The sequence below is a fragment of the Thamnophis sirtalis genome, unplaced genomic scaffold (assembly GCF_051295495.1).
Source record: "Thamnophis sirtalis isolate CommonGarterSnake01/CBP01778 unplaced genomic scaffold, rThaSir2_p1.2 scaffold_11, whole genome shotgun sequence".
Classification (NCBI taxonomy): domain Eukaryota; kingdom Metazoa; phylum Chordata; class Lepidosauria; order Squamata; family Natricidae; genus Thamnophis; species Thamnophis sirtalis.
This window is the reverse complement of record NW_028261391.1, coordinates 10,823,321-10,848,474: the sequence shown is the minus strand read 5'-3', so window position 1 is coordinate 10,848,474 and position 25,154 is coordinate 10,823,321. Positions and strand designations below refer to the sequence as shown.

The window sequence follows — 25,154 nt, the reverse complement described above, 5'->3', positions numbered from 1 at the left end:
GAGTATTTTATTACCTGTTTTGACATTTCTATTGAATTCTTCTTGCTAAGTAGAGTTTCGAATCCTTGCAAGCGTTTTGTAATTGCGTTAGAAATAACTTCCCTGCAAGGATCAGCTTTGTAGCAGCTGGCGCCAGCGGCTGTTGTTACCCAACTTTGCGTTATAAAAAATTGCTTCGATGGTTTTGTAGCAAAGCACTTACCAATCGCTCTGGGAAGTTAAAAAAAAAAGGAAAGATTGTATCTGCCAGAATCTGGAGCTTTAATAGATAGGTGGAGGGAATCACAACACACACACAGTTACATATTGTGCAGTGCAAAAATCTTGTGCATGATTTGGATTTTCTTTCTAGGAGGTAGATTCCTTGAACTTTCTGGAAATTACCAGAGAAAGAGCACTTCAGGGGCACTTAGAAATATAATAGAGTTGGAAAGAACCTTAGAGGTTTTCTAGTCCAACCTCCTACTCGATCAGGAGACCCAATATCTGTGATGGCAAACTTGTGGCGCGCAGAATGCTCTCTGAGGGCGCATCAACCGTTGCCCCAGCCCATTCCACCACACATGCACACATGCCTCCCGCTGGCCAACTGGTCTTCGGGTCTCTGCCGCACACATGTCAGGGCGCATGTTGGGAGGCACGTGAGTGCATGCGTGGGGGCGCTCGCATTGCATTTTGGGGCCTCGTACAGCACTCCCATGCCGTTTTGGCTTCCAGGTTGGTGCAGGAGGCCTTCCAGGCTCAAAATAGGACACGGGGGGGTATGTGTACGCAGCGCCCCCCAGCGCCCCATTTTGGGCCTGGAAAGCCACCTGCATCAACCTGGAAGCCAAAAATGGTTGGGGAGGCGGGGTGCATGCACGAGGGGACGGGGCGGGTGTGCGCACGCATTGCATTATGGGTGCAGGTGCACGCGAGTGCTATGCGCGCTTTGGGCATTGCACAAAAAAAGCCATCACTGCCCTATACCATTTCAGATAAATAGTTGTCCAGTTTCTTTTTTGAAATTCTCAGATGATGGAAGATCCAGAACTTCTGAAGGCAAATTGTTCCATTGGTTCATTGCTCTCACCGCTAGGAAATTATTTCTCCTTACTTCTAGGTGACTTCCCTCCTTGGTTAGTTTCCATCCATCCACTGGTTCTTGTCTTGGTGCTTTGGAGAATACTTTGACCCCGCCTTGTCTTTGTAGGAGCCTCTCAAATATTGGTTCCCCATTGTCATGTCTCCCCTAGTCCTTCTTTTCACCAGACTTAATTCCTGTAACCGTTCTTCGCGTGTTTTAGCTCCCAGCCCCCTAATCATTCTTGTTGCTCTTCTCTACTCTTTTCCGGAGTCTCAACATCATTTTTCTATTGTAGTGACCAGAAGTGGATGCAGTTTTTCAAGTGTGGTCTTACTTACTAAGGCTTTGTAAAGCAATACTAGAGCTTCGTGGGATCTTGATTGTATCCTTCTGTTAATGCAGCCTAGGATTGCATTATTGGCTGGTTACAGTGCTGTATTTTTGGAAACGAAGATAATACTAATTTTAATTTACAGTGGTAACTTTAGAATCCAGCCATGTCCTTTCCGGTTTCTTGGAAATCTTTCCAGCAAGTTGTAGAAAACTATTGAAGTTATGTACCAGGGGGTTTGGCTTGAGGATTGTTTACAACATTAGTAGGTTTACAACATTACTGGGTACATATAAACTTGTCAGGCACTTGACCACAGAAGCTAATGTACAATATTTACTGTTTGTATTGGATCAAAGACGATTCGACTTTTACAGCTTTGTGTTCTTCTGTTATTGAGTAGACGCACCAATGCAGATGAAGGCATTCTGTATACAAGTAGTCCTCGGTTTGCAACAATTCACTTAATGACTGTTCAACGTTACAATGGCACTGAAACAAAGGACTCATGGCCGTTTCTTACACTTATGACCCTTGTAACACAGGATTTATATTAGGGTGCTTGCCAATTGACTCGTACTTATGACGGTCGCAGTGAGGTCATGTGATCACCTTGTGACCAAGGAACAGTATCAGTATCTATTTTCCATAATTTCCAGTTGTTCTTATTTATCCATTCAGTATTTGATTTAATTGTTTGCAATACTTATTAGCTAGGCTTTCTCTATTTAGTTAAGCAGTTGTGATTGCAGTCTACTTTAGACTTAATTTATAATCAATACAATAGCAGAGTTGGAAGGGACCTTGGAGGTCTTCTAGTCCAACCCCCTTCCTAGGCAGGAAACCTTATACCGTTTCAGACAAATCATTTATTTAATTTCCTGGCTGGCTGCAACAAGTTTTGCATGGTGTTTTTTTTAGCACTCTGAATATTTTAGGTAATAGAAAGGTTTTTAAGCTTCCTTTAACCTCCAAAACAATTGAAAAAAAGGAGGCTAAATTTTTGGGCTTGTTTACTTACAATACAATACAATACAATACAATACAATACAATACAATACAATACAATACAATACAATACAATACAATACAATACAATACAATACAATACAATACAATACAATACAATACAATAGCAGAGTTGGAAGGGACCTTGGAGGTCTTCTAGTCCAACCCCCTGCCTAGGCAGGAAACCCTGTACCGTTTCAGACAAATGGCCATCCAACATCTTCTTAAAGACTTCCAGTGTTGGAGCATTCACAATTTCTGGAGGCAAGCTGTTCCACTGATTAATTGTTCTAACTCTCAGGAAATTTCTCCTCAGTTCTAAGTTGCTTCTCTCCTTGATTAGTTTCCACCCATTGCTTCTTGTTCTACCCTCAGGTGCCTTGGAGAATAGTTTGACTCCTTCTTCTTTGTGGCAACCCCTGAGATATTGGAACACTGCTATCATATCTCCCCTAGTCCTTCTTTTCATTAAAGTAGACATAGTTCCTGCAACCGTTTTTTATATTATAATTATATAATTATAAGTTATGATCTATCTATCTATCTATCTATCTATCTATCTATCTATCTATCTATCTATCATCTATCTAGATTATTTATCTATATCTATATCTATATCTATATCTATATCTATATCTATATCTATATCTATATCTATATCTATATCTATATCTATATCTATATCTATATCTATATCTATATCTATATCTATATCTATATCTATATCTATATCTATATCTATATCTATCTATCTATCTATCTATCTATCTATCTATCTATCTATCTATCTATCTATCTATCTATATATATATATATATATGATTTTTTACAACCCCTGGTAAGCCCCAATTATGGGAGGAAGCTAACTGCTTCCATCATCTGTCCTTCGGCTCGTCACAAGAGTCCATCACGACAGAAACCCAATATTTTTACTGTTGCCTTTGTTATATTTGTGTTTTTTTATTTGTGCTGATAAATAAATAAAGGGAGACTAGTATAGATCTATTTCAAGCTATTTAGCTCTCATCAGCTAGCCATACCCTTACTGGGATTTGAACCTGGGCTATATTGCACACTAGGCATACTAGGCAGAGATCTTAGCAATTAGGCCACAGGCTATATATATATATTCCAAAAAGCGATGATATTTTTTGGAGTTTAAGATCCAAATTTTATGTTTCAAGATAGCCTTCTCTATGTTAGTCCTGCCCAGGTGTGATGGAATACAATGTCAGTATGCTCAAAGTAATCCCAACTGAATAACAGAAAAACAGAGTTGGAAGGGACCTTGGAGATCTTCTATGACCCCCTGCTTATCTGGAGTATCCAGGCTAGAGAAGGGTCCATCAGGAGAGGGGAAGCATATCAATTCTACCCATTTTTTTAACCCATTATTATTTGTCATACTCCCATTGAAAGCATGGTGATGACCAGTGTTTGTTGAAATGTGTGCACTTCTCATTGCATTTTTGTGATGGTGGCAGGATACGTTGAGCCCATGATTTCTTAAGAGGGGAGGGGGAAAGGAAATTATTAAATCAGCTACGAAGTCTTTAGCAGTCTTCTTCAACCTGATGTTCTTTTAATGTATTGAATTGCAAAGTTTATCATTCTGAGCCAACATGGATTTGAGAAAGGTTGGTGCATGATGTAAATGCTCTCTGTGCCTTCACATGAATGAAACATATGACCAACAATCATATTTTATAATATGCTAGCCGATAACCCTGCGCTGCCCGTGTATTTGTTTAACCCAACCTTCCTTCCATGAACGTTGCCACAATTTCTAATGTTGGATTTTCCCTCTTACCAGAGGGAGCTTCCTTGTTGAGTACTGTGAAGCCATTACCATGACAACTCTACAGCAATAGCAATAGCAATAGCAATAGCAGTAGACTTATATACCGCTTCATAGGCCTTTCAGGCCTCTCTAAGCAGTTTACAGAGAGTCAGCATATTGCCCCCAACAATCTGGGTCCTCATTTTACCCACCTCGGAAGGATGGAAGGCTGAGTCAACCCTGAGCCGGTGAGATTTGAACCGCTGACCTGCTGATCTAGCAGTAGCCTGCAGTGCTGCTTTTAACCACTGCGCCACCTTGGCTCTACAGCGCTGTACAGTAGAAGCCATTTTAGGGCAGTACGGTAGAAGCCGTTTTAAAGCACAACAGGCTGTATCTTAACAGAACACATACACACACCAAGAGGTGTTAGGGGTGTTTTACCCCCACAGTATTTGTTTGCAGAGAGTAAGTCATCTGTGTACCAAGTTTGGTTAAAATTGATTGAGACATTCCAGAGTTATGCACACAGAACATACTCACAGACACACAGCCATTTATATATGAATAGAATAGAATAGAATAGAGCATTAGTGGCACTTGATTTTTCTGTTTGGGGACGAATCTAGATTGAGTAGAACAACTTTCTGCAATATGATGTCCTTCAAAAGCGTGGAATTTGCATGCATCATTTTTAACAAGGGGTTTGTTTTCTGTGGAATTCTGACTGTTGAAGTCCATGTATTTAGAGGACAACTGGGTTGGAGAAGGCTGAACTTATAAGCAGGATGAAAGCTTTCTTTAAAAAGCTGGTAAGTAAAAGAAAGACAAGGCTACCTTTTCAGGAAAGATTGAATCTGCACCTGTTGGAATACTTTCTTTTAAATCCCTGTTAGGTCTTAGCATCTGTGTGCCATGACTAAGCTATCAACAATGTGCAATAATTAACTAGTGATTCTATTATTTGCTGCTGTTTTGAATCTGCTTTTATGACAACTCTCTGTGGTGCAATAGAATCAATTTCTAGTTACTGGAAATAATAGTGTCCATTTTACACCTGAGTATCAATGCAGACTGCTTTCATGTGAGGTTCCTAATTTTTTATGAATGTATATGGGAAGGAGGGGGGACTTTGTAGCAACAAAAGATTTTTTTAAAAAAACTTTCTTCTTCCTCTTCCTTCTCTTCCTCTTCTTTTTTATCTATTTTTTCTTTCTTTCTTTCTTTTCAGAAGGTAACAGGGGCATCTGGTGGAGCTTTACCAAAAAGGAGAAACACCAAGCTATTTTTAGGTACTGTAAAGAGCTGTTTTCACATCCTTCCTCTGACTAACCTAGGTGCATGCATTTTTATGTTTTTGAGCATTGATTCACACCGGTTTAAGTGCAAATTCTATAGCTGATGGGGGAGGCGTTTAAATTTTGTAAAAATTTAAATATATATAATTTTTTAAAAATATTTTTAAATACCACTTTATAAACTGCAGTCCTGTGGAGGGGTTTCCCCCATTGCGTTGACAATTTCTTTGGGATTTATGTACTGTCTGTTTCCCCCCTCCCCCTTGATGTACCCTACAAACACTTTGCATGGCTTAGTAAACTCAATCATGAATCCTTTCTTTGTGTTGCTGAAAATCCCACAGAAAGACAGAGGAACTAATTCCTGGCTCTTGAGTTGGTCTTTGCTTGTTGAACCCAAGCCCTTTGTTCTGAATAAATCGATAGCACGTTTCCTATCTTTCTCAATGCTAAGAATTCGGTGGCTTTTGCTGGGATTAAATGCGGTGTTTATAACCCACATTTGCTTTTCTAAAATTAGCAGGGTGTAACTTGGTAGAGGTCACTATATGTGCATATATGCGCTTGCAAATTATCTCTTTTGGTTATGACCCTTTTTAATTGAAAGTTTCCTCTGGCTTTTTAAGAGATAAAGAAGCAATGAGATCCCTGAGAAGAAGGGAACTGGGTGAAAAATTTTATGGAAAGTTATGGCATGTTTTGAGCTTTAGGGATCAGCTGAAGTAATTGTGCATTTTATGTTCTGTCACATCCTCTTTCTTTCTTTCTTTCTTTCTTTCTTTCTTTCTTTCTTTCTTTCTTTCTTTCTTCTTTCTTCTTTCTTTCCTTCTTTCTTCTTTCTTTCTCTGTCTCTGTCTCTGTCTCTGTCTCTTTCTCTCTGTGTGTCTGTCTCTGTCTCTCTCCCCCCTCAATTTTTTTCATCCCATTTATGAAGATTATGTTGTAATGTTAAGGGTTGAAAAGTGAATTAAGCAAAACAAAATATGATCCATACCTACTCAGCTTCAGTGTAGAATTTATTTATTAATTAAATTTATATGACGGCTATCTCACTGTGAAGGGATTCTGCTTGCTGTGAAGCTGTTAAAGGTGGACTTTCAAAAAAAGAAAAAAAGAGGTGGCAAACTCTAATTTAGCATCACAAATAGGCAGGGGATTCAAAGCCAGACTTTTAAGAAGTAAGAACCCAGATCCGTTTGGTAAACAAATCCATTATTTTTGCTTTTACACTTGTTTGGAAATACCGTATTTTTCAGAGTATAAGATGCACTGGAATATAAGACGCACCAAGATTTTGAAGAGGTAAATTTTAAAAAAAGTTTTTGAATTCTGCAGGCCTCCCAAAGCCTCTGCATGCCTTGTTTTTTGTGAAATGGCTCATTTTTTGCTCATTTTTGCTCTCCCCAGTCCCCAGGAGCACTTTGCAGGCCTCCCAAAGCCTCTGCACTTCCATTTTTGCGTAGGGGACAGGGTTTTGGGAGGTCACAAATGCTGTATTCAGTGTATAAGATGCCCCCAGGTTTTCACCCTCCTTTTTTGGGGAAAAGGTGCGTCTTATACTCCAAAAAATACGGTATTTAATCCTAGCTCAGAGATGTCAAACTCAATTTCCTTGAGGGCTGCATCAGGGTTGTGTTTGACCTCCGGGGAGGAATAGGGTGGCTGTAGCGCATGCGCGGATGTGGCGCAAGTGTAGTCACGTAAATAGGTTGGCTGGCGTCGGACCCGCCCAGAACACCGAAGTATCAGTGCTGCCGGTGAAGAGGCAGGACATGCCCATGGTAGCTCCTCCCCCAGGGGAGTGGAGCTCCAGGTGACATCAGGAGGATCCTCTCTGACATGCGGCGGCAGCTGAAAAGGTAAGTCCAAAAACATTGGTGGCTCGGCTTGAGGCTGGTAGCAGGATGGTGGCCAGCAGGTGGCAGTATCATAGGTAAGGCCTGACTCAGGGAAGGCCTCAGATGGTTGGTGGCGGCAGGCACCCACCTCGGATCCCCAGTGTAGTTTCTTGCGTAAACTAAATCCCCATCCCGGAAAACTTTAGGATGCCCCCCCTATGCCCTCAGAAGGCGGAGTGACGTATTGGGGATGCAAACGGTCCAGGGTAGTCCATAGGCAGTGGCCCATCAACAGCTTCGCAGGGTTTTTGTGGGAGATGGGGCAGGGGGTGGAATGCTGGCCCAGGAGGTAGGCCATGACCTTGTCCGGCCAACCATCATGACCCATTCAACCCAAGGCCTCTTTGACCGAGCAGACTACGTACTCTGCTCAGCCATTACAGGCTGGATGGTAGGGCGCAGTGAGGGCGTGGCGGATGCCAGGGTCCACCAGGAACTCTTGGAAAGCACCGGCTGTGAATTGAGCACCATTATCGGACACCACAGTGTTCAGGATGCCATGGGTGGCAAATAGGCAGTGCAGCTTCCGGATAGTGTCCTCGGCGGTGGTGGATGTCATGATGAAGTGTTCTTCTTGATAGTGCATGGCTGGAAATTAAAGCACACAATTCTTGCACTTCATTGAGAATTGTTTCCTTCGAATAGGTCTGGGAAATGTTCTTCAGACCCAGAGAGAAATAATGCCGAAATGCAAGCTCTCTTGAACTAAGGTTGATATGAGTATAATTAATGTAGTTGAGTATGATTAATGTAATGCAATTAATGTGCTTATTCTCCATGGGTTTCATAGAATGAGCGTCTGTAATATGTTTTAAGAGTCTGCGAGAGTGGGCAGCTCTAATTAATAATAATGAACCTCTTTGGTCATATTAAAAATGACAGTAGAATGGCCACTTTGAGAGCTTTTGTTTAAATTCTAGGTGCAGAAAATGCAGCTCATGTGGCCTGCCTGGTGGAAGATGTGTGGCTACCATTTTTCAGGCGCTTAATTTGGGTGAATTGGTGTCCTATCCCATTCATGTTCCAAAGGTGCTTTTATTTTAAAGGCAGTGGGACGTTTTCTTTTTTTCTTTAAGATGGTTTGCTTCTCATCCAACAAGCTTCTTTGGATCAAAGTGCAGAGGCTTCTTAGATGAGAAGCAAAACATCTTAAAAGAAAAATCAGTTGCCTTTAAAATAAAAAGCACCTTTGGAACAATTATGATCTCGTGAATGAGAACCTCCACAGACATATCATAATCATGGTCTGGAGTCAAGCATCTTTGAACCCAGTGGTGGGATTCAGCCGGTTCGCACCTGGAATACTGCAATGTGCTCTACATGGGGCTGCCCTTGAAGTGCATCCGGCGGCTGCAGCTAGTTCAGAATGCGGCCGCGCGAGTGATAGTGGGCACACCGCGGTTCGCCCACATAACACCCATCCTCCGCGAGCTGCACTGGCTACCTGTTGATCTCCGGGTGCGCTTCAGGGTGCTGTTGACCATCTTTAAAGCCCTTCATGGTAGTGGATCTGAGTACTTGAGAGACCGCCTTCTGCTGATTACCTCCCTCCGACCGATAAGATCGCACAGACTGGGCCTCCTCCGAATCCCATCCGCCAGTCAATGTCGACTGGCGACTACACAGAGGAGAGCCTTTTCCGTTGCAGCTCCGACCCTGTGGAACGATCTCCCCATCGAGATACGCACCCTCACCACCGTCCAGGCCTTCCGCGCAGCCCTTAAGACCTGGCTATCCCAACAGGCCTGGGGATAAGTCTCTAATTTGCCCCACCCGAGTGTTGAATGTTGAATGCAAGTTGTGTTTTTATTACTTTATTTATTTTGTTCACATATTGTTTGTTTTGAATTGTACCCCCTCCCTAATGATTGTAAGCCGCCCTGAGTCCCCTCAGGGAAAAGGGCGGCCTATAAATCAAAATAAAATACTAAAATACTAAATACTATTCAGTAGAACCGGTTGTTTACTTTCTAAGCAGTTCGGAGAACCGGTTGTTGGAAGAAATATCATTTTGTTTTTTTTCCCACTTCACAGGGCAGACCCTGTAAGGAAGGCAGGCAGGAAGGAAACATTCTGGTGTTGTTTTTAGCCTAATCTTTATCACCCTGCTTACAGAAACAGCCTCTCCGGTTAACCCTTATTACATTGTAACAGCTAAGGCGAAGCGCCCATTGACCTGAGTGATATTGAATTGGCCACACCCACCCAGTCACATGACCACCAAGCCACCCCTACCCAGCTGGCCATTAGGGCAGATAACTGGTTATTAAATTATTTGAATCCCACCACTGTTTGAACCCATGCAGAGAGACATAGTTGACTAGCTGCCGTGAGCAATCTGTGGTTGCTTCACTCACTGTCCTTCTGTACCTTCTCAGAACTCCTAGGAAGGACCTGGTCTTTAAATGCTGCACCATCTAGTTTTCCTCCTCCCCCCTAATGTTTTCTCACAAATGTAGGATCTGTTTTTTGGGGAGGGGTCAACTGAATGTTGTTTCTTCAGTTGCCTGACCTTGTGGAATTGACTGACTAGTTTGTTCCCCTGATTCGGAGACAGTGATCCTATTCAGCTCAGTCCGAGCAAACCAGTAGTGCTGGTGGTGAGAGGCTCCGCCCACCCACCCAGACATCATCCCGTCCCATTTTTGATGCTTTGTGCATGGGCGGAAGGTCCTGCGCATGCACAGAAGGTGGCGTCTGTGAGCGAATCGAGCACACGTGTGCTCACATTTGTGAACCGGTAGCGAAGGTAAATGAATACCACCCCTGGTCAGAGACCATGTGCTAAGACAGTGAGACTGGCCCAAGTCACCCGGCTGGCTTTCATGCCTAAGGTGGGACTAGAACTCACAATCTCCTGGTGACTCACTCAAAGTCACTCAGCCAGCTTTTATGCCTAAGGTGGACTAGAACTCCCAGTCTCCTGGTGATTGGCCCAAGTCACACGGTCAGCTTTTATGCCTAAGACAGAACTCGTAGTCTCCTGCTTTATAGCTTGGTGCCTTAACCACTAGACCAAATTGCCATCATCCAATATTTCACAGAAACTCCCCCTGCTTAGGAGAAAATATGTGACAGACATCTTGCTTTTCCCCCAGCTCCCCTTAACCAAGCACAGAGATCTACAAGTAAGTTCTCAATTTATGACCACAATTGAGCCTGGAATTCGGGTTATAATTTGTAACTGTTATTAAGAGAGGTGCCCACATGACTGACTCACTCAATGACCAGATCCTGGCTCTCCCAGCTGAGGTCATTAAGCTATTGCATGGGTTAAGTACTATACATCATGGTGATAGATTCCCTGGGAGGCCTGGTGCAGGCCTGGCCGGCATTCTGTTTCATCCGAAACTTGAATTCACATCAATATTATTTTGAATATGTTGCTTCTGTGGGCTTTGCTTGTCTCTGTTCACTTTGTAGATCGACAGATTAGATTTGATGAGAAAATCAGAGGTATAATCTGAGTATCAGACTTAACTCCGAATTTCAGCGGTTAAAATTCCCACCTATTTGGTTCAGGGCTGCGTTCAAATTGAAGCAAGATTTGTTTAGAAAATGATTACAGTATGACTAGTAACATGTTTACAGGGACCCCTCTTTGGCTTATTTCATTTTTATTCTGCAAAGCGTTTATTTCAGGTCTGTGACTAGAATGAGCTGTGCCATATTTAGCAATGTAAGAATTTTTAATAAGATGAATCATAAAGTTCAAATTGCTACACAAGACTTCATCCCCACCCCAAGTAGGGAGCTAATGATCTTAGGCTGCATCTATTATTCATGGTCACTTCTTTAAAAGTTGGATTAATTCTGTGGTGTGATTTAACGCTGCAGATAGAAGGATCCGTACCAGAGGTGGTATTCAGCAGGTATTCTGGTATTCTGACCAGTTCTGGAGAACCAGTAGCGGAAATTTTGATTAGTTCGAAGAACCGGTAAATTGCACCTCTGGCTGGCCATGCCCCCATCTATTCTCTGCCTCCTGAGTCCCAGCTGATTGGGAGGGAATGGAGATTTTACAGTATCCTTCCCCTGCCATGTCCACCAAGCCATGCCCACAGAACCGGTAGTAAAAAATTTTTGAATCCCACCACTGATCCGTACCTCTCCAAAAATTCTCTTCTAGTTAGTTCCATGTAAGCATCCATAAAAAAAAACCCAGTGTGGATGGACGCTATACAGGTAATCCTCGACTTACAGCCACTTAGCAACTATTCAAAGTTATACGAGACCTAACCAGGGCAATTTATAACCAGATTTGAAAATATAATGCTCTCCATGATCATTTGATTACATTTTCGCCACTTAGCAACCAGGCTGCATTTAATTTTATGGCTGAATTTCTAGATTTGTGCCTGAATTGCTAAGAAAACATAGAAATACATAAACAAGGAAAAAAATTAGTTTTTTTTTTTTAAAAAGTCCTTTCTGAAAATGTTTTGGTACCATGAACAACTTAGTTCAGAGGGGGTTTTTTTGGTTTTGTGGAGACTGGCTTACATCTGTCTTAGCATATTTCTTGGCAAACTCATATTTTCCCCAGTGGTTTACCTACCTGAAAATCAATAGTGTACTCAATTAACGTAATCCTTTTAAAATTTCAGAGTAAATAACTTTCTGTTTTTGATAGGTACAGTACATCTCAAAAATTAAATGGAGCTAACCTTTTTTTGGAACTGAAAGCAATCCAAAGAATAGGATAGTAGTTTCAAGGAATGTGAATATTCCTTGAATTCTACATAAGTTTAGACTTCTGGTATAAATATATTTTGTAACAGATCTCTGTTTAGCATATTATATTTCTGCATTCTATATGTTTCTGTGCTTATTGTATTTACACATGTATAATACATAAAATCCCATGTGGATTTAACAGACACACTCATTTTACAGACCACCTTTCCTCCCGCTTACTCAAGAGATTATTGTATCCCCAAAGTGGAAAATCTCTTTATTTATTACAGTTCTCTCATTGTACTTTATGACTAGAAGATGTGGTTTTCAGGGAGAAGCTACAATTGTGTTCTGATTTACCAGGCAATAAGTTGCACTAAACAAAATTCAGTTAGTAGCTGCTATGAAGTAGCATGCTGATTGGGATATTCAACTCTGGGAGTTGAAATCCACAAATCTCAATGTTGCCAAGTTTGAACATGCCTTTTAGGTACCACAATTGTTTTATTTTCCTGTGTTTGACATGACCATTTGGGTGGAAATAATCACTATAAGAGTTTCCTTACTTTTACAGAAGAATTTAGGGAGTCCTTTGTGGAATTTTCATTGGCCCCAGTAAAATTATTGCTTGATATGAATTTTGGATGAATTTTGTTAGTATTTTTTAGAGCCAAACAATGTTGGTTTAATGTGTTTTAGCCACGATTAATTTTAAGAGCAACTGTAGTAAACCAGTTAGAGCAGTTCTATGCTTCAACAACATTAAACTCACTGCAGTTCTATTTCAATTTGATAGTTTAGGAAAACCTAGATTAAAGTATTGGTCTGAAATTTGGAATCTGAAATTTAGAAAGGACCAGGTTCTAATCCCTACTCGGTTCACAAAGTGATCTTTTGATCCACCATTTCTCTTTAAACCTCTCATGGGTTTGTTAAGATATCAAAAATAGAAGGGAATCAAGTATGAAATCTTGAAGGAAAGAGTGGCAGGCTGTTTATAAATGAATAAAACAAACTTAAACCTGGGAAATTGTTGGCTACTAATAGTCTTACACAGTTCCCACATAGTGCTGGTTCACCATCCCTGGCTGTTTTTTCTTACATACAGGTAGTCCTTGACTTATGACCACAATTGAGCTCCAAATTTCCATTGCTAAGCAAGACAGTTTGTTGCGTTTTGCCCCATTTTTACGGCCTGTCTTGTCACGAATGTTAAGTGAGTCATGGTGGTTATTAAGTTGGTAACACAGTTGTTAAGGGCATCTGGCTTTCCCTTTGTTAGAAAGTCACAGAAAGGGATCATATGATCCCTGAGACACCGTCATAAAATAGATGCCGGTTGGTCACCACTCGGATGCTGCAAAGTGTGAAAAACAGTCATAAGTGACTCCCCCCCCCCAGTGTTATTGTAACATCACAAACGGTCATTAAAAATGAATGGTCATTCAAACGAGAGATATAAAGGAGACTGGGAAAAATGGATTGACTATATTCAAAATAAATATGGGTCTAGGAAATTTCAGATAGCTTATGATTAAGATCAGAAATGATACAAATTGTTTCTAGTTAGCCTAGCAAGGAGGAGCTAAGCTCAATTCAAAGATGTTATTAACTTTCTACGTTTTCTTTAGGTATATCTTAAACTGTTTTTGTTAAAGATTTATACCTTGTATTGGTTCTGGGAAGTCAGGGTGGGGGCAGGTTGGGGGGGCGGGGGGGAGGGTGGGAGGGAGTGGAGTTTACTAAGTTGGAGAAGGAATGTTGGATGATTGTACATGTATACTGCTATTTTTTCTTTTTTATGTATATTGAAATGGAATTATAAATACATTCAACACAAAAGGGAGTTTGCTCAGAAGCTGAAATACGCCAAGTGAATTAGAGGAAGAGTGGGAAGTAGAGGAGAGAAGAAAGATAGGAAGAGAGGGATGGGAGAGAGCGTGAAGGGGGAAGATGAGGTGTATGAAGAGCCGAGGTGGCGCAGTGGTTAAATGCAGCACTGCAGGCTACTTCAGCTGACTGCAGTTCGACTGTTCAAATCTCACCGGCTCAGGGTTGACTCAGCCTTCCATCCTTCCGAGGTGGGTAAAATGAGGACCCGGATTGTTGTTGGGGGCAATATGCTGACTCTGTAAACCACTTAGAGAGGGCTGAAAGCCCTATGAAGCGGTATATAAGTCTAACTGCTATTGTATAAGGAGGAGTGGTAAGGGGAGAGAGGAGAAGGAGAAAGGAAGGGGAAGTAGAGTAAAAATGAATGGTCGTAAGTCAAGGACCGCCTGTAAATAGGATGGAACTGGTGAAAACGGAAGAGTTTACAACCTGGGGTGCTTTGTGCTTGTGTTTTTCGATGTAAGGGTGTGCCTTCCTTTCTCTCCCTTTCCTTGAATGCCACAGCCCTCATGTTTGGGATCTAATCATCCTGCTATAATTAGCACATTCAGTTAGCAACATTTAAAACCTGATCTGGACATGCCTCTTGGCACAGCCTTTCTTTTCCTTCCCCCCCCCCCTCCGGCTTGTCAACTCCACGGTTTTTTTCGGCCGTCTGCCTGAAGCCGAAGTCGCAGCTGCTGTTTTCAGTCATCGTCCCAACGGCCGGGAGTGACGCTTGTTCAACTTAGCCAGATGGTAGACGAAGGAGAAATCTGTCCCGCTGAGAGCTTTGCCCCAAAATAACAGCTTCTCCATCCCCTCTCCTGCGCCTGGCCCCTGCGTCACCTCGCCCTTTGTGGGCTGACAGTCACAGCAAGCCTTATTTTGCTTTGCCTGCTGTGGCCTGTTTTCCGTTCTTGTGCCGTTTGGTGACACCTCTCTTGATTACGCCACCGGTTTTCATTCCGAACTCTGATTTAGCTTCGGAGGGCTCCCAGCCCCTTAGAAGGGAAATAGGCTCTGCTCTTGACATTAGCATTTCTAAATCCGTGGAGCCCTTGATGCTGTTTGAGCTTGGCTTACAGATGTCCCAAAGCTGCTTTTTCCAAAAGACAACTGGACTTTCTAGATTCCCCCCCACGTCCCCTCTTGAAAATGTTTTGCTTCTCATCCAAGAAGCTTCTTCAGTTCAGCACTGAAAAAGCTTCTTGGATGAGAAGCGAAATGTTTTCAAGGAAAAAACCCAAGAAAGTCCAGTTTCCTTTATAAGTAAAATAATGTTGGGGAAACCATGACCTAGATGATACATACCGTGTTTCCCTGAAAATAAGACAGGGTCTTATTTTCTTTTGACCCCTGAAATAAGCGCTTGGCCTTATTTTCGGGGAGGTTCTTATTATTTTTGAGATGCAGGAAGCAGCGAGCGTGGTCACCTCATGGCGGCTGCTGTGTTGCAATATTTTGGGCTTATTATCCAGGGAGGTCTTGTTTTCAGGGAAACAGGGTAATAATCGTGGCACGACAAAACCGCGCTGGTCAAAATCGCGGTGATAAAATCGCGGCACTAAAGCCGCAACATCATCACCGCGCGTCATCACCGCCGCGACAACAGCACAGCAACAGAAGGGCGCTTTAAAACGGCGCCGTGGCAGAAAGCCGACTTCAATTAAGGTAAGCGTTAGGATTAGGTTTAGGGGTTTGTTTTAGGGTTAGGTTTAGGGTTAGGATTAGGGTTAGGTTTAGGGTTAGGTTTAGGGTTAGGGTTAGGGTTAGGTTTAGGGTTAGGTTTAGGGTACTGAGTGCTTGGGAATGCATGAATTTGCCCTCCTCGATTATGTCATTGCGGTAGGGTCACGTTTTTCCTTAGCGCTTAGAACGGTGCGAATTAGTGTTCACGCTTAATGTCTCTGCGCAGAAGGGCTTCGCGGATTTGTGGTGGAACCGGTAATAATACACGTGTATACACAATAATACAAACTCAAGGTAAACTGCTCCAAACTTGATTGCAGAAAATACGACTTCAGCAACGGAGCGGTCAATGCCTGGAATGCTCTACCCGACTCTGTTGTTACATCTTCAAACTGTCACAGTTTCAACCTTAAACTGTCTACCGCGGACCTCACCCCATACTTAAGAGATCTGTAAAGGGGACGTGCATAAGTGCATCAGCGTGCCTACCGTCCCTGTCCTACTGTCCCCATTTATTTGTATTTATTTCCTTTGTTCATGTCCATGTTCATACTTATACCTGCTATCTTGTACATGCTTGGCAAACTAATAAATAAATAAATAATTGACAATCTCCGTAAACATTGGCTTACCAGATGTTTCATTACTTGACCTGTGTCGGAGGATGATACCTAGTTGGGTTATGAAATATTTAAAAGCCAACAGCCAAGCTCAGAGAGCGCCAAAGACTTTGACGGTTCATTCCTGAGCTACAAATATTCTCTTCTTTGGGGCACTTCTAAATTCCTTTGAATGGAATTAGCTGACGGCAGAGGAACATCTACGAAAGGAGAAACGGAACAAGGCTGTTACGATGATCTGTAGGCATTTTGAGGAGCTTGCCAATTTTGGAAAAGAAGCCTTTATTCAAAATAACTTCTGGGTCATGCAAGTGTGAAGCCTTCTGGAGAACTATCTAGGTATTTCTATATATAACATGGAAATATACATACACTCATGGGGCTACTTCTACTGTTTCATAGAGCCGAGGTGGCGCAGTGGTTAGGGTGCAGTACTGAAGGCCACTACAGCTGACTGTTATCTGCAGTTCAGCGGTTCTAATCTCACTGGCTCAAGGTTGACTCAGCCTTCCATCCTTCCGAGGTGGGTGAAATGAGGACCCAGACTGTGGGGGCGATATGCTGACTCTGTAAACCGCTTAGAGAGGGCTGAAAGACCTATGAAGCGGTATATAAGTCTAACTGCTATTGCTATTGCTATTGCTATTGCTATTCATCACAAATGGAGAAGAGTTAAAACATATGAAGAACAGCTGTAGGAATAGGGGATGCCTAGTTTAATGGAAAGAAGGACATGGGGCAGTGGTGGGTTCCAGATCTCGTTGCAACCGGTATTGTGAAACGGGACCCGCCGTCCACCACATGAACGCGCACAGCACATGGGCGCAGTATGGGCATGCATCCTTACCTCCTGCGACGCTCTGCGATGCTCTGTGATGCTCCAGCTGCTTGGTGGAGCGTTGTGCAGGCACCGTACGCTCTGTGCACGTGCACAGAAGTGCCGAAGAGCTCAAATACAGGCAAGGAGGGAGGGTGGGCGGGTGAGCCCTCTGGAGCACCGTACCAGAACAGTACCCGTTGCTCCTAGCAGGCACCAGTATGCCCGTGCTAGGGCGTACCACCTGCAACCCACCACTGACATGAGGTGACATGATAGCAGTGTTCCAATATTTCAGGGGCTGCCCCAAAGAACGGGGTTTGTCCAAAGCACCTGAAGGTAGAACAAGAAGCAATGGATCGAAACTAATCAAGGAGAGAAGCAACTTAAGAACCAAGGAGAAATTTCCTGACAGTTAGAACAATTAATCAGTGGAACAACTTGCCTCCAGAAGTTGTGGATGCTTCAACACTGGAAGAATTTAAGAAGAGATTGGACAACCATTTGTCTCCTGCTTGAACAGGGGTTTGGACTATAAGACCTCCAAGCTCCCTTCCACCTCTGTTATTCTGTTGAGATGGAGAAGAGGATTTCTAATCCAGAGAACCCAGTGTTATTCGATTAAATAATTAGTCCTTTCTAATTGGATAATGAATGATCCATCAGAAGTTGCTAGATATCCTTTGGAATGGCCATCAAAATAATATTAACCCTTCTCCTACATTGTAATACAGATAATCTTTGGTTAGTGATGGCAATTAGGACCAGAGTTGCTGTCACTAAGTGATACAGTCATAAAGTGCGACTTCAGGTGACCGTGCTGCTTACTGTCAGTAATTCTAGTCCTAATTGTCGCTAACGAAGGATTAGTTATGTTCAAGGAGAAATCCTGAAGAATCAGGGGGTTAAATAATATTTGGATGGCCATTGACAAATTTTCTTTGAACCAAGAAAATTGCAAATAGTGACAACTTGACTATGGAATGCTGCAACTTTATAATTAACATTGTAATATGAACTCTTGAGTATCACTCGTTTAGTGCCATTGCTGAATGAGTGGTTGTTAAGCAAGGACCAACTGTATTTTGTTATGAGTTCTCAAAAAGTGATGGGGATGACCTATGCCTAGAGAATTCATAAGTATCATTTTAAATAAAACCCATGTGCATGTTTTCTATTCTCTGTGAAATCCCTCCTACGAATAGGGATTATGTAGAGCAGCCTTCACAAATTTGGTAATTTCAAGATGTGTTGTAACCACAATTCCTATTTCCCCTGCCAATATAGCTATTGCCTGGTTAGGGATTATGGGGATTATGGTCTTTAGAAAACTGAAGGATCCTGTATTGTCTTAGGGATACTGCCATATAAACCTTGAGTTTGTATTAATTGCTGCTCCAATTGCAGGCTTCTTTGTATTTATAGATATAGCTGTGGGATGGTTTCTGCTGCAGTCTATTTTTTTTATAAAGTTTGTCTTCATGTTTCTGCATAATGCAAGCAGGATCGATGGGTGGCAAAACAAAATGACTGAAATAGCTATTTTGATTTTTTTTTTATTATCACATTTCCTTCAGGAGGCCAAAGCAGCGTGCGGAGCCCTGCCTGTTTCAGTTTTTCCTTATAGCAATAGCAATAGCAGTTAGACTTATATACTGCTTCATAGGGCTTTCAGCCCTCTCTAAGAGGTTTACAGAGTCAGCATATTGCCCCCACAGTCTGGGTCCTCATTTCACCCACCTCGGAAGGATGGAAGGCTGAGTTAACCTTGAGCTGGTGAGATTTGAACCGCTGAACTGCAGATAACAGTCAGCTGAAGTGGCCTGCAGTACTGCACCCTAACCACTGCGCCACCTCGGCTCTTGCAAAATTCATGAGATAGATTGGGTTGAAAGAAAGTGAATGGCCCAAAGGTGTTAGGAATATAATCTAACGGTTGGGTTGGCAATATATAAATCATATAGCAATGCTGTACCGGTTTCTTTAAATCATACTGTAAAATGTGATTGGTTGCTGTTTCCTCAATTGGCCATAAGAGAGAGCCAGAATGACTGTTAGCTCTCTGTTTTGTGAGATGCTGGGCTGAGTGTTTTGGAAGCTGGCTCTTTAGAAAGTGCCGTGAGCTATTGTAAGTCTTGCAACTGCTAGCAAACTTTGTGTACCGGACTGATTATATGATTACTGGACTATGTTATTTATAGAGCTGAGGTGGCGCAGTGGTTAAATGCAGCACTGCAGGCTACTTCAGCTGACTGCAGTTCTGCAGTTCGGCTGTTCAAATCTCACCGGCTCAGGGTTGACTCAGCCTTCCATCCTTCCGAGGTGGGTAAAATGAGGACCCGGATTGTTGTTGGGGGCAATATGCTGACTCTGTAAACTGCTTAGAGAGAGCTGAAAGCCCTATGAAGTGGTATATAAGTCTAACTGCTTATTGCAACACAGCAGCAGTACGTACACACACACACACACACACACACACACACACACACACACACAGTGGTGAGTTCCTGCCAGTTCTAACCTCTTCTATAGAAGAGGTTCCACAAATCTACAGTGCCATTTAGAACCGTTTCCAGCTCCCTCCCCCTGCCCATCTGCATAGTATCAAGATGAAGAGCGAGAGGAGGAATTCTGGGAGTTGAAGAACACAAGTCTTAAAGCTGTCAAGTTTGAACACCCCTGGGTTTTTTCCCCCTAAAGGGTTAGGAGTGCAAGGGTCTTGTAACTTGACAGTTTTAAGATTTGCGTGCTTCAAATGCCAGAGTTTCTGAGCCAACATTTTGGTTGCTAAGCAAGAGCATTGTTAAGTGAGTTTCACCACATTTTACAAATTGGCCACGCCCACCCAGTCACATGGCTGCCAAGCCACTCCCACAAAGCAGGCCACACCTACAGAAGAGGTTCTAAAAATGTTTGAAACCCACCACTGCGCGCACACACACACAATCTGTTTCTCTCTCTCTCTCTCTCTCTCTCTCTCTCTCTCTCTCTCACTCACTCACTCACTGACTGTGTGTGTGTGTATTTGCTCACCATTTGTTTTGACTTGATTTGAGATGGGTAATAGGTAAATAAATAAAAATAATGGATTTGAAGCTTTCATATATAGAAACCAGAAATAATAAGAAAGGAATTGTTGCTTTAAAGGGTGAATGGCTTTAATGGGTGAACTTTGTCTCACTTTTTCCATCCCTCAATAGGCTAGGTAGGACTTTCAGGTTTCAGAGCTCTAGATGGGACAAAATGTACATGCAGCTCTCTTCAACTTATATAAATGTCATTTTAGATACTGAGCCCTCACTTGCCATGATGATTATTTCCACACTGCTTTTAAATATCCAGCAGCTGGCCTTACTTTCCCTTCCTTCCCTGGTCAGTCAATTTCTTTTACCCACCTAATGATAGCAGACATCAAAACATTTGCCCATCCTTGTTCTTCCTTTCCCGCCGTATGACGGAAGCTTTTTGTGCCAGCTGAACAGCAGATCTGGTCCTCCTCTTCTGGATAGAGATGAAACTGGAGACAGAAGTCAAAGATGTTTCTTCTAAACAGCCACTGGACTTTCCTGTTGTTTTTTTCTTTGAAAACATTTTGCTTCTCATCTAAGAAGCTTCTTCGAGAAGTTTCTTTGAAAATGTTTTGTTTCCCATCGAAGAAGCATCTTCAGAAGAAGGTTTTTTGGATGAGAAGCAAAACATTTTTAACGAAAAAACCCCCAAGAAAGTCGAGTTACCATTTGGAAAAAGCACCTTTGGATCAAGCCTGGATGATTTATGAATCACCACAGACACTGGAGGTAGAAGTCTCTACTAAGGGGAAACTGTTCTTTCCAGAACAGCCAAGCATTGTGGAATTTTCTTTTCTTCTGGAAAAAGAGCTAAATTAATAGCAATGACAATAAACTCAGATAGGTATATGCAGTGGTGGGTTTCCATGGTTTTTACTACCGGTTAGCTAGTTTGCGCGCACTTGCATCCAGCCGAGTGGGCAGAACCTCCTGCCGTCACTACTATCAGTTTGCCCGATCCAAGCCGAACCGGGAGCAACCCATCTCTGGGTATATGCCTTATTGTTGTTGAGTAACAGTGAGGAGCAACAGGTTGATAGCAGTAGACTTATATACCGCTTCATAGGCCTTTCAGGCCTCTCTAAGCGGTTTACAGAGAGTCAGCATATTGCCCCCAACAATCTGGGTCCTCATTTTACCCACCTCGGAAGGATGGAAGGCTGAGTCAACCCTGAGCCGGTGAGATTTGAACCGCTGACCTGCTGATCTAGCAGTAGCCTGCAGTGCTGCATTTAACCACTGCGCCACCTTGGCTCTTGTTAAAGGTAAAGGTTCCTTTCGACATATGTGCTAGTTGTTCCCGACTCTAGGGGACAGTGCTCATCTCCGTTTCAAAGCTGAAGAGCCAGCGCTGTTTGAAGACGTCTCTGTGGTCATGTGGCCGGCATGACTAAATGCCGAAGGCTCATGGAACGCTGTTACCTTCCCACCAAAGGTGGTTCCTATTTTTCTACTTGCATTTTTACATGCTTTCGAACTGCTAGGTTGGCAGAAGCTGGGACGAGTAACGGGAGCTCACTCCGTTACACAGCACTAGGATTTGAACCGCTGAATTGCCGACCTTTCTGATCGACAAGCTCAGCATCTTAGCCAATGAGCCACTGTGTTAGTTAATTAGTCAGTTATGTTGTTAGTTAACACCGTATTAGTTATGTTGTTAGGCCAGAGCTAAACAAAGGTAAAGCTAGGTTGAGATGCTTAGAAGGATCTGGCCAGGGGATGTTCGCTGCAGATGACTTGTGTTTGTTTCCATATTTCACATCTGTGTCCATAAATGAGTATTTCAGCTGTAATCACAACACGTCATTAGCAATTATTTATAGGACTAAAGACACATTTCCGTGAGCACCCTTAATCTAGTTAATGCATTGTTTTTTTTCTCTCTCCAATAATGTTCTGTCTTTTTCTCTCTCTTGACAGATCTTGAATCTAACAATGATTTAAATCATGATGATTATGAATATGAGGATGAAGCTAAACTTGTCATATTTCCAGACCACTATGAAATTCCTTTACCCAATATAGAAGAACTGCCAGCACTGGTGAGTGAATGAGAGAATGGGATAGCCAGAGAGAGAGGGGGGGAGGGAGGGAGACAGAGACAGAGAGACAGAGAGACAGAGAGAGACAGAGAGACAGTGAGACAGTGAGACAGAGAGAAAGAGAGACAGAGAGAGAGAGACAGAGACAGAGAGAGAGACAGAGAGAGAGAGACAGAGAGACAGAGAGAGAGAGACAGTGAGACAGTGAGACAGAGAGAAAGAGAGACAGAGAGAGAGAGACAGAGACAGAGAGAGAGACAGAGAGAGAGAGAGAGAGACAGAGAGAGAGACAGAGAGAGAGAGAGACAGAGAGAGAGAGACAGACAGACAGACAGACAGACAGAGAAACAAGGGGCTGACATTGGCTTTGTGGATTTAAGGAAATCAATTGCCTCGTTCAACATACAGGAAAACTTGTATAGACTTGTTACTGCCAACACAAATTATTATACTTGCCAAAGGTACAGTATATAATGTCATGCAAAGATGGCCAACTAAAAGATTGTGGGATCTTTTTAAAAAAATATCTTCATACCATTTTATTAATACAAACCAGCATGGATGAAAAACTTATTATCAATGAAAGTAATTTAAAACAAAATATATTAAAGATTGTGATGGGCTCTGTGTCGGAGGCAGAGAGGGGGCCAGAGCTGTATGCCAGTTATCAGCTGCCTTCAGAGTCAGACATCAGTGAGGCAGACGAACAGCTGGAGCCTGTTCCCAGTGTGCGCATGCGCAGAGTGGCCAGAGGAAGGGAACAGCTAAAGAACAGGGGTCGACTTGGGAGTAAGGCCACAGGTGGATGATGAATGGCCCCTCCCAGAGGAAATAAAAGAGGAGCAAAAGGGGAGTGGAATTTGCAGGAGACAATTAGTTCGCTTAATTGGTTCGTGACTCTCAGAGACTCGTGGCCAAGTTTTGCAGATATCGGCCTGGCAGCTCTCCAAGCCAGATAAGGTCTGTGACCGTAAATCCTCCCTTGAAAGACTTTGCTGGATGTGAATGAGCAGAATTCACTGTAAATTAATAAAAGGGTTTTTTTTCGGGACAAGGAGTTTGCTTCAAACTCCTGGGAAGCCTCGGTCAGAACAGGCACTGGAAAAAATGACTTATGACTTTTTTCACACTTATGACTGTAGCAACATCTCCATGTTCACGCGATCAAAATTTGGACTTGGCAACTGATTCATATTTATAATGGTTGTTACTAACTTAACAACCACAGTGATTCACTTAACAACTGTGGCAAGAAAGGTCATAAAATGGGGGAAAACTCACTTAACAACCGTCTCTGTTAGCAACAGAAATTATGGGCTCAATTGTGGTCATAAGTGAAGAACCACCTGTATTCTACAACATTAGAGCAGGGGTCACCAACCTTTCAGGCATCAGGCACCACTAGACTCATAATTTTAAATCCCATGGACCACTAATATGAATTAGTGACAGGATGGGGTCCTTCAGGCACTTAGCTTAGCTGCCTCTTAACGGAGAGAAGTGCCCGGGGTCGACCCTAGGTTTGCTGTCTGTTGCAGCTAGGAATCTCAAATATGGCCAAGAATGAATGTTTGTCTTGTAGCCAGCCCGAGTGCTAGATCGGTCCCCAAACCTGTCTTTCAAGGAGTCCAGCCAAAATGTTGCGCATTGCTCCAATGGTGGGTTTCAAAAATTGTTTGAACCAACTCTGTGGGTGTGGCCTCCTTTGTGGGAGTGGCCTGCCACCCATGTGACCGGATGGGAGTGGCTTGCCGCCCATGTGACCGGATATGAAGATGCCGACGACACTTGTCAGAACCACCTTAAATTACCTCACACACAGCACTGGTGTATGCATAAGAATATGATGTCAACTTGTTTTTTAAAAGGCATCTTTGGTTTGCGTTAAAACAACTTCAACACACGCAATGTTCTGATTGTACCACAAACGCAGTAGTCATCCTTACCTTTCACAGAGGCACTGAGTTTTATAAATATGAGCATGATAGTGTAGAATAATCATATCCAAGGACCAGTGGTGGGTTTCAAAAAATTTTGGAACCTCTTCTGTAGGTGTGGCCTGCTTTCCGGGTCCACTGGTGGAACCTTTTCTAACCGGTTCGGTAGATTTGACGAACCGGTTCTACCGAATAGCTGCGAACTGGTAGGAACCCACCTCTGCACTGCTCACTAAAGCGCCTGGACTCCTAGGGAGGGAAGGAAGGACTGGAGTTAGTAAATAGCAGCCAAGCTAAGTGCCTGAAGGACCCCATCCTGTCAGTGAGCGGGAGTAATTGCTCCTGGTGGGCTGTATCCGGCCCAGGGACCATATAGTTTGAAGATCCCTGATTTAGTGCAATATAATAAATGCAGAAATGCAAAGATTTTTCTGCGGACCATCAAAATTTTCTTGCGGACCACCAGTTGGTGACCGCTGATCTAATCCACACAGAAAAAGGTGCTCCTACAGATACTTGGGTACCAAGTTTGCATTTATGTTGATATCTCTAAGAATTCCTAGTTAATCTAAAAGGTCAGCAAAGCAAATGCTTATAGTTTAAGATGTGTAAAGGGTATCTTTTAGACCGGAAGGATTTATTTTCATGATTTCAGATAAATTTTGTACAAAACCACTCATAGTTTCAATTCTGTTGCATGTCAGGTTTTGTTCATTTCAGCAGAGAAAGGCAGTGACATTTCTACTTGGGCGGATGTTTGAAAATCTTTGCACACTGAATTCTGGGAGTTGAAGTCCCCACATGTCCAAGTTGCCAAGGTTGAGAAACACTGCTCTAAAGTAACTGGCTAACTGTGTGTATTGTGAATGACAGATACACTGATGTCAATTCCTACCTCTCTTTTGAATTCACTAGATAACTTTAAGCAAATCAGCGTTTCTCAACCACAATTCCACTATTAATTTGCAGTTTCTGGATGCATTTAGAGTAATTTATATTGTACAACAACTGAAAGGATTACGGGGGTTAGGTGAAGATAACAATGGGT

The 25,154-nt window shown here is 42.6% G+C and overlaps 1 protein-coding gene across 3 annotated transcripts in view; it reads left to right on the top strand.

Moving 5' to 3' along the window:
- The window catches only part of USP13 (ubiquitin specific peptidase 13), a 103,571-nt gene that overhangs the window by 30,382 nt on the left and 48,035 nt on the right, over positions 1-25,154 (top strand). For all 3 annotated transcript variants that reach the window (XM_087725201.1, XM_087725203.1, XM_087725202.1), the window contains exons 3-4: positions 5,417-5,477; positions 22,048-22,169. In XM_087725201.1, the coding sequence (XP_087581327.1) occupies positions 5,417-5,477; positions 22,048-22,169 (183 nt within the window). The remainder of the gene's footprint in view (positions 1-5,416; positions 5,478-22,047; positions 22,170-25,154) is intronic.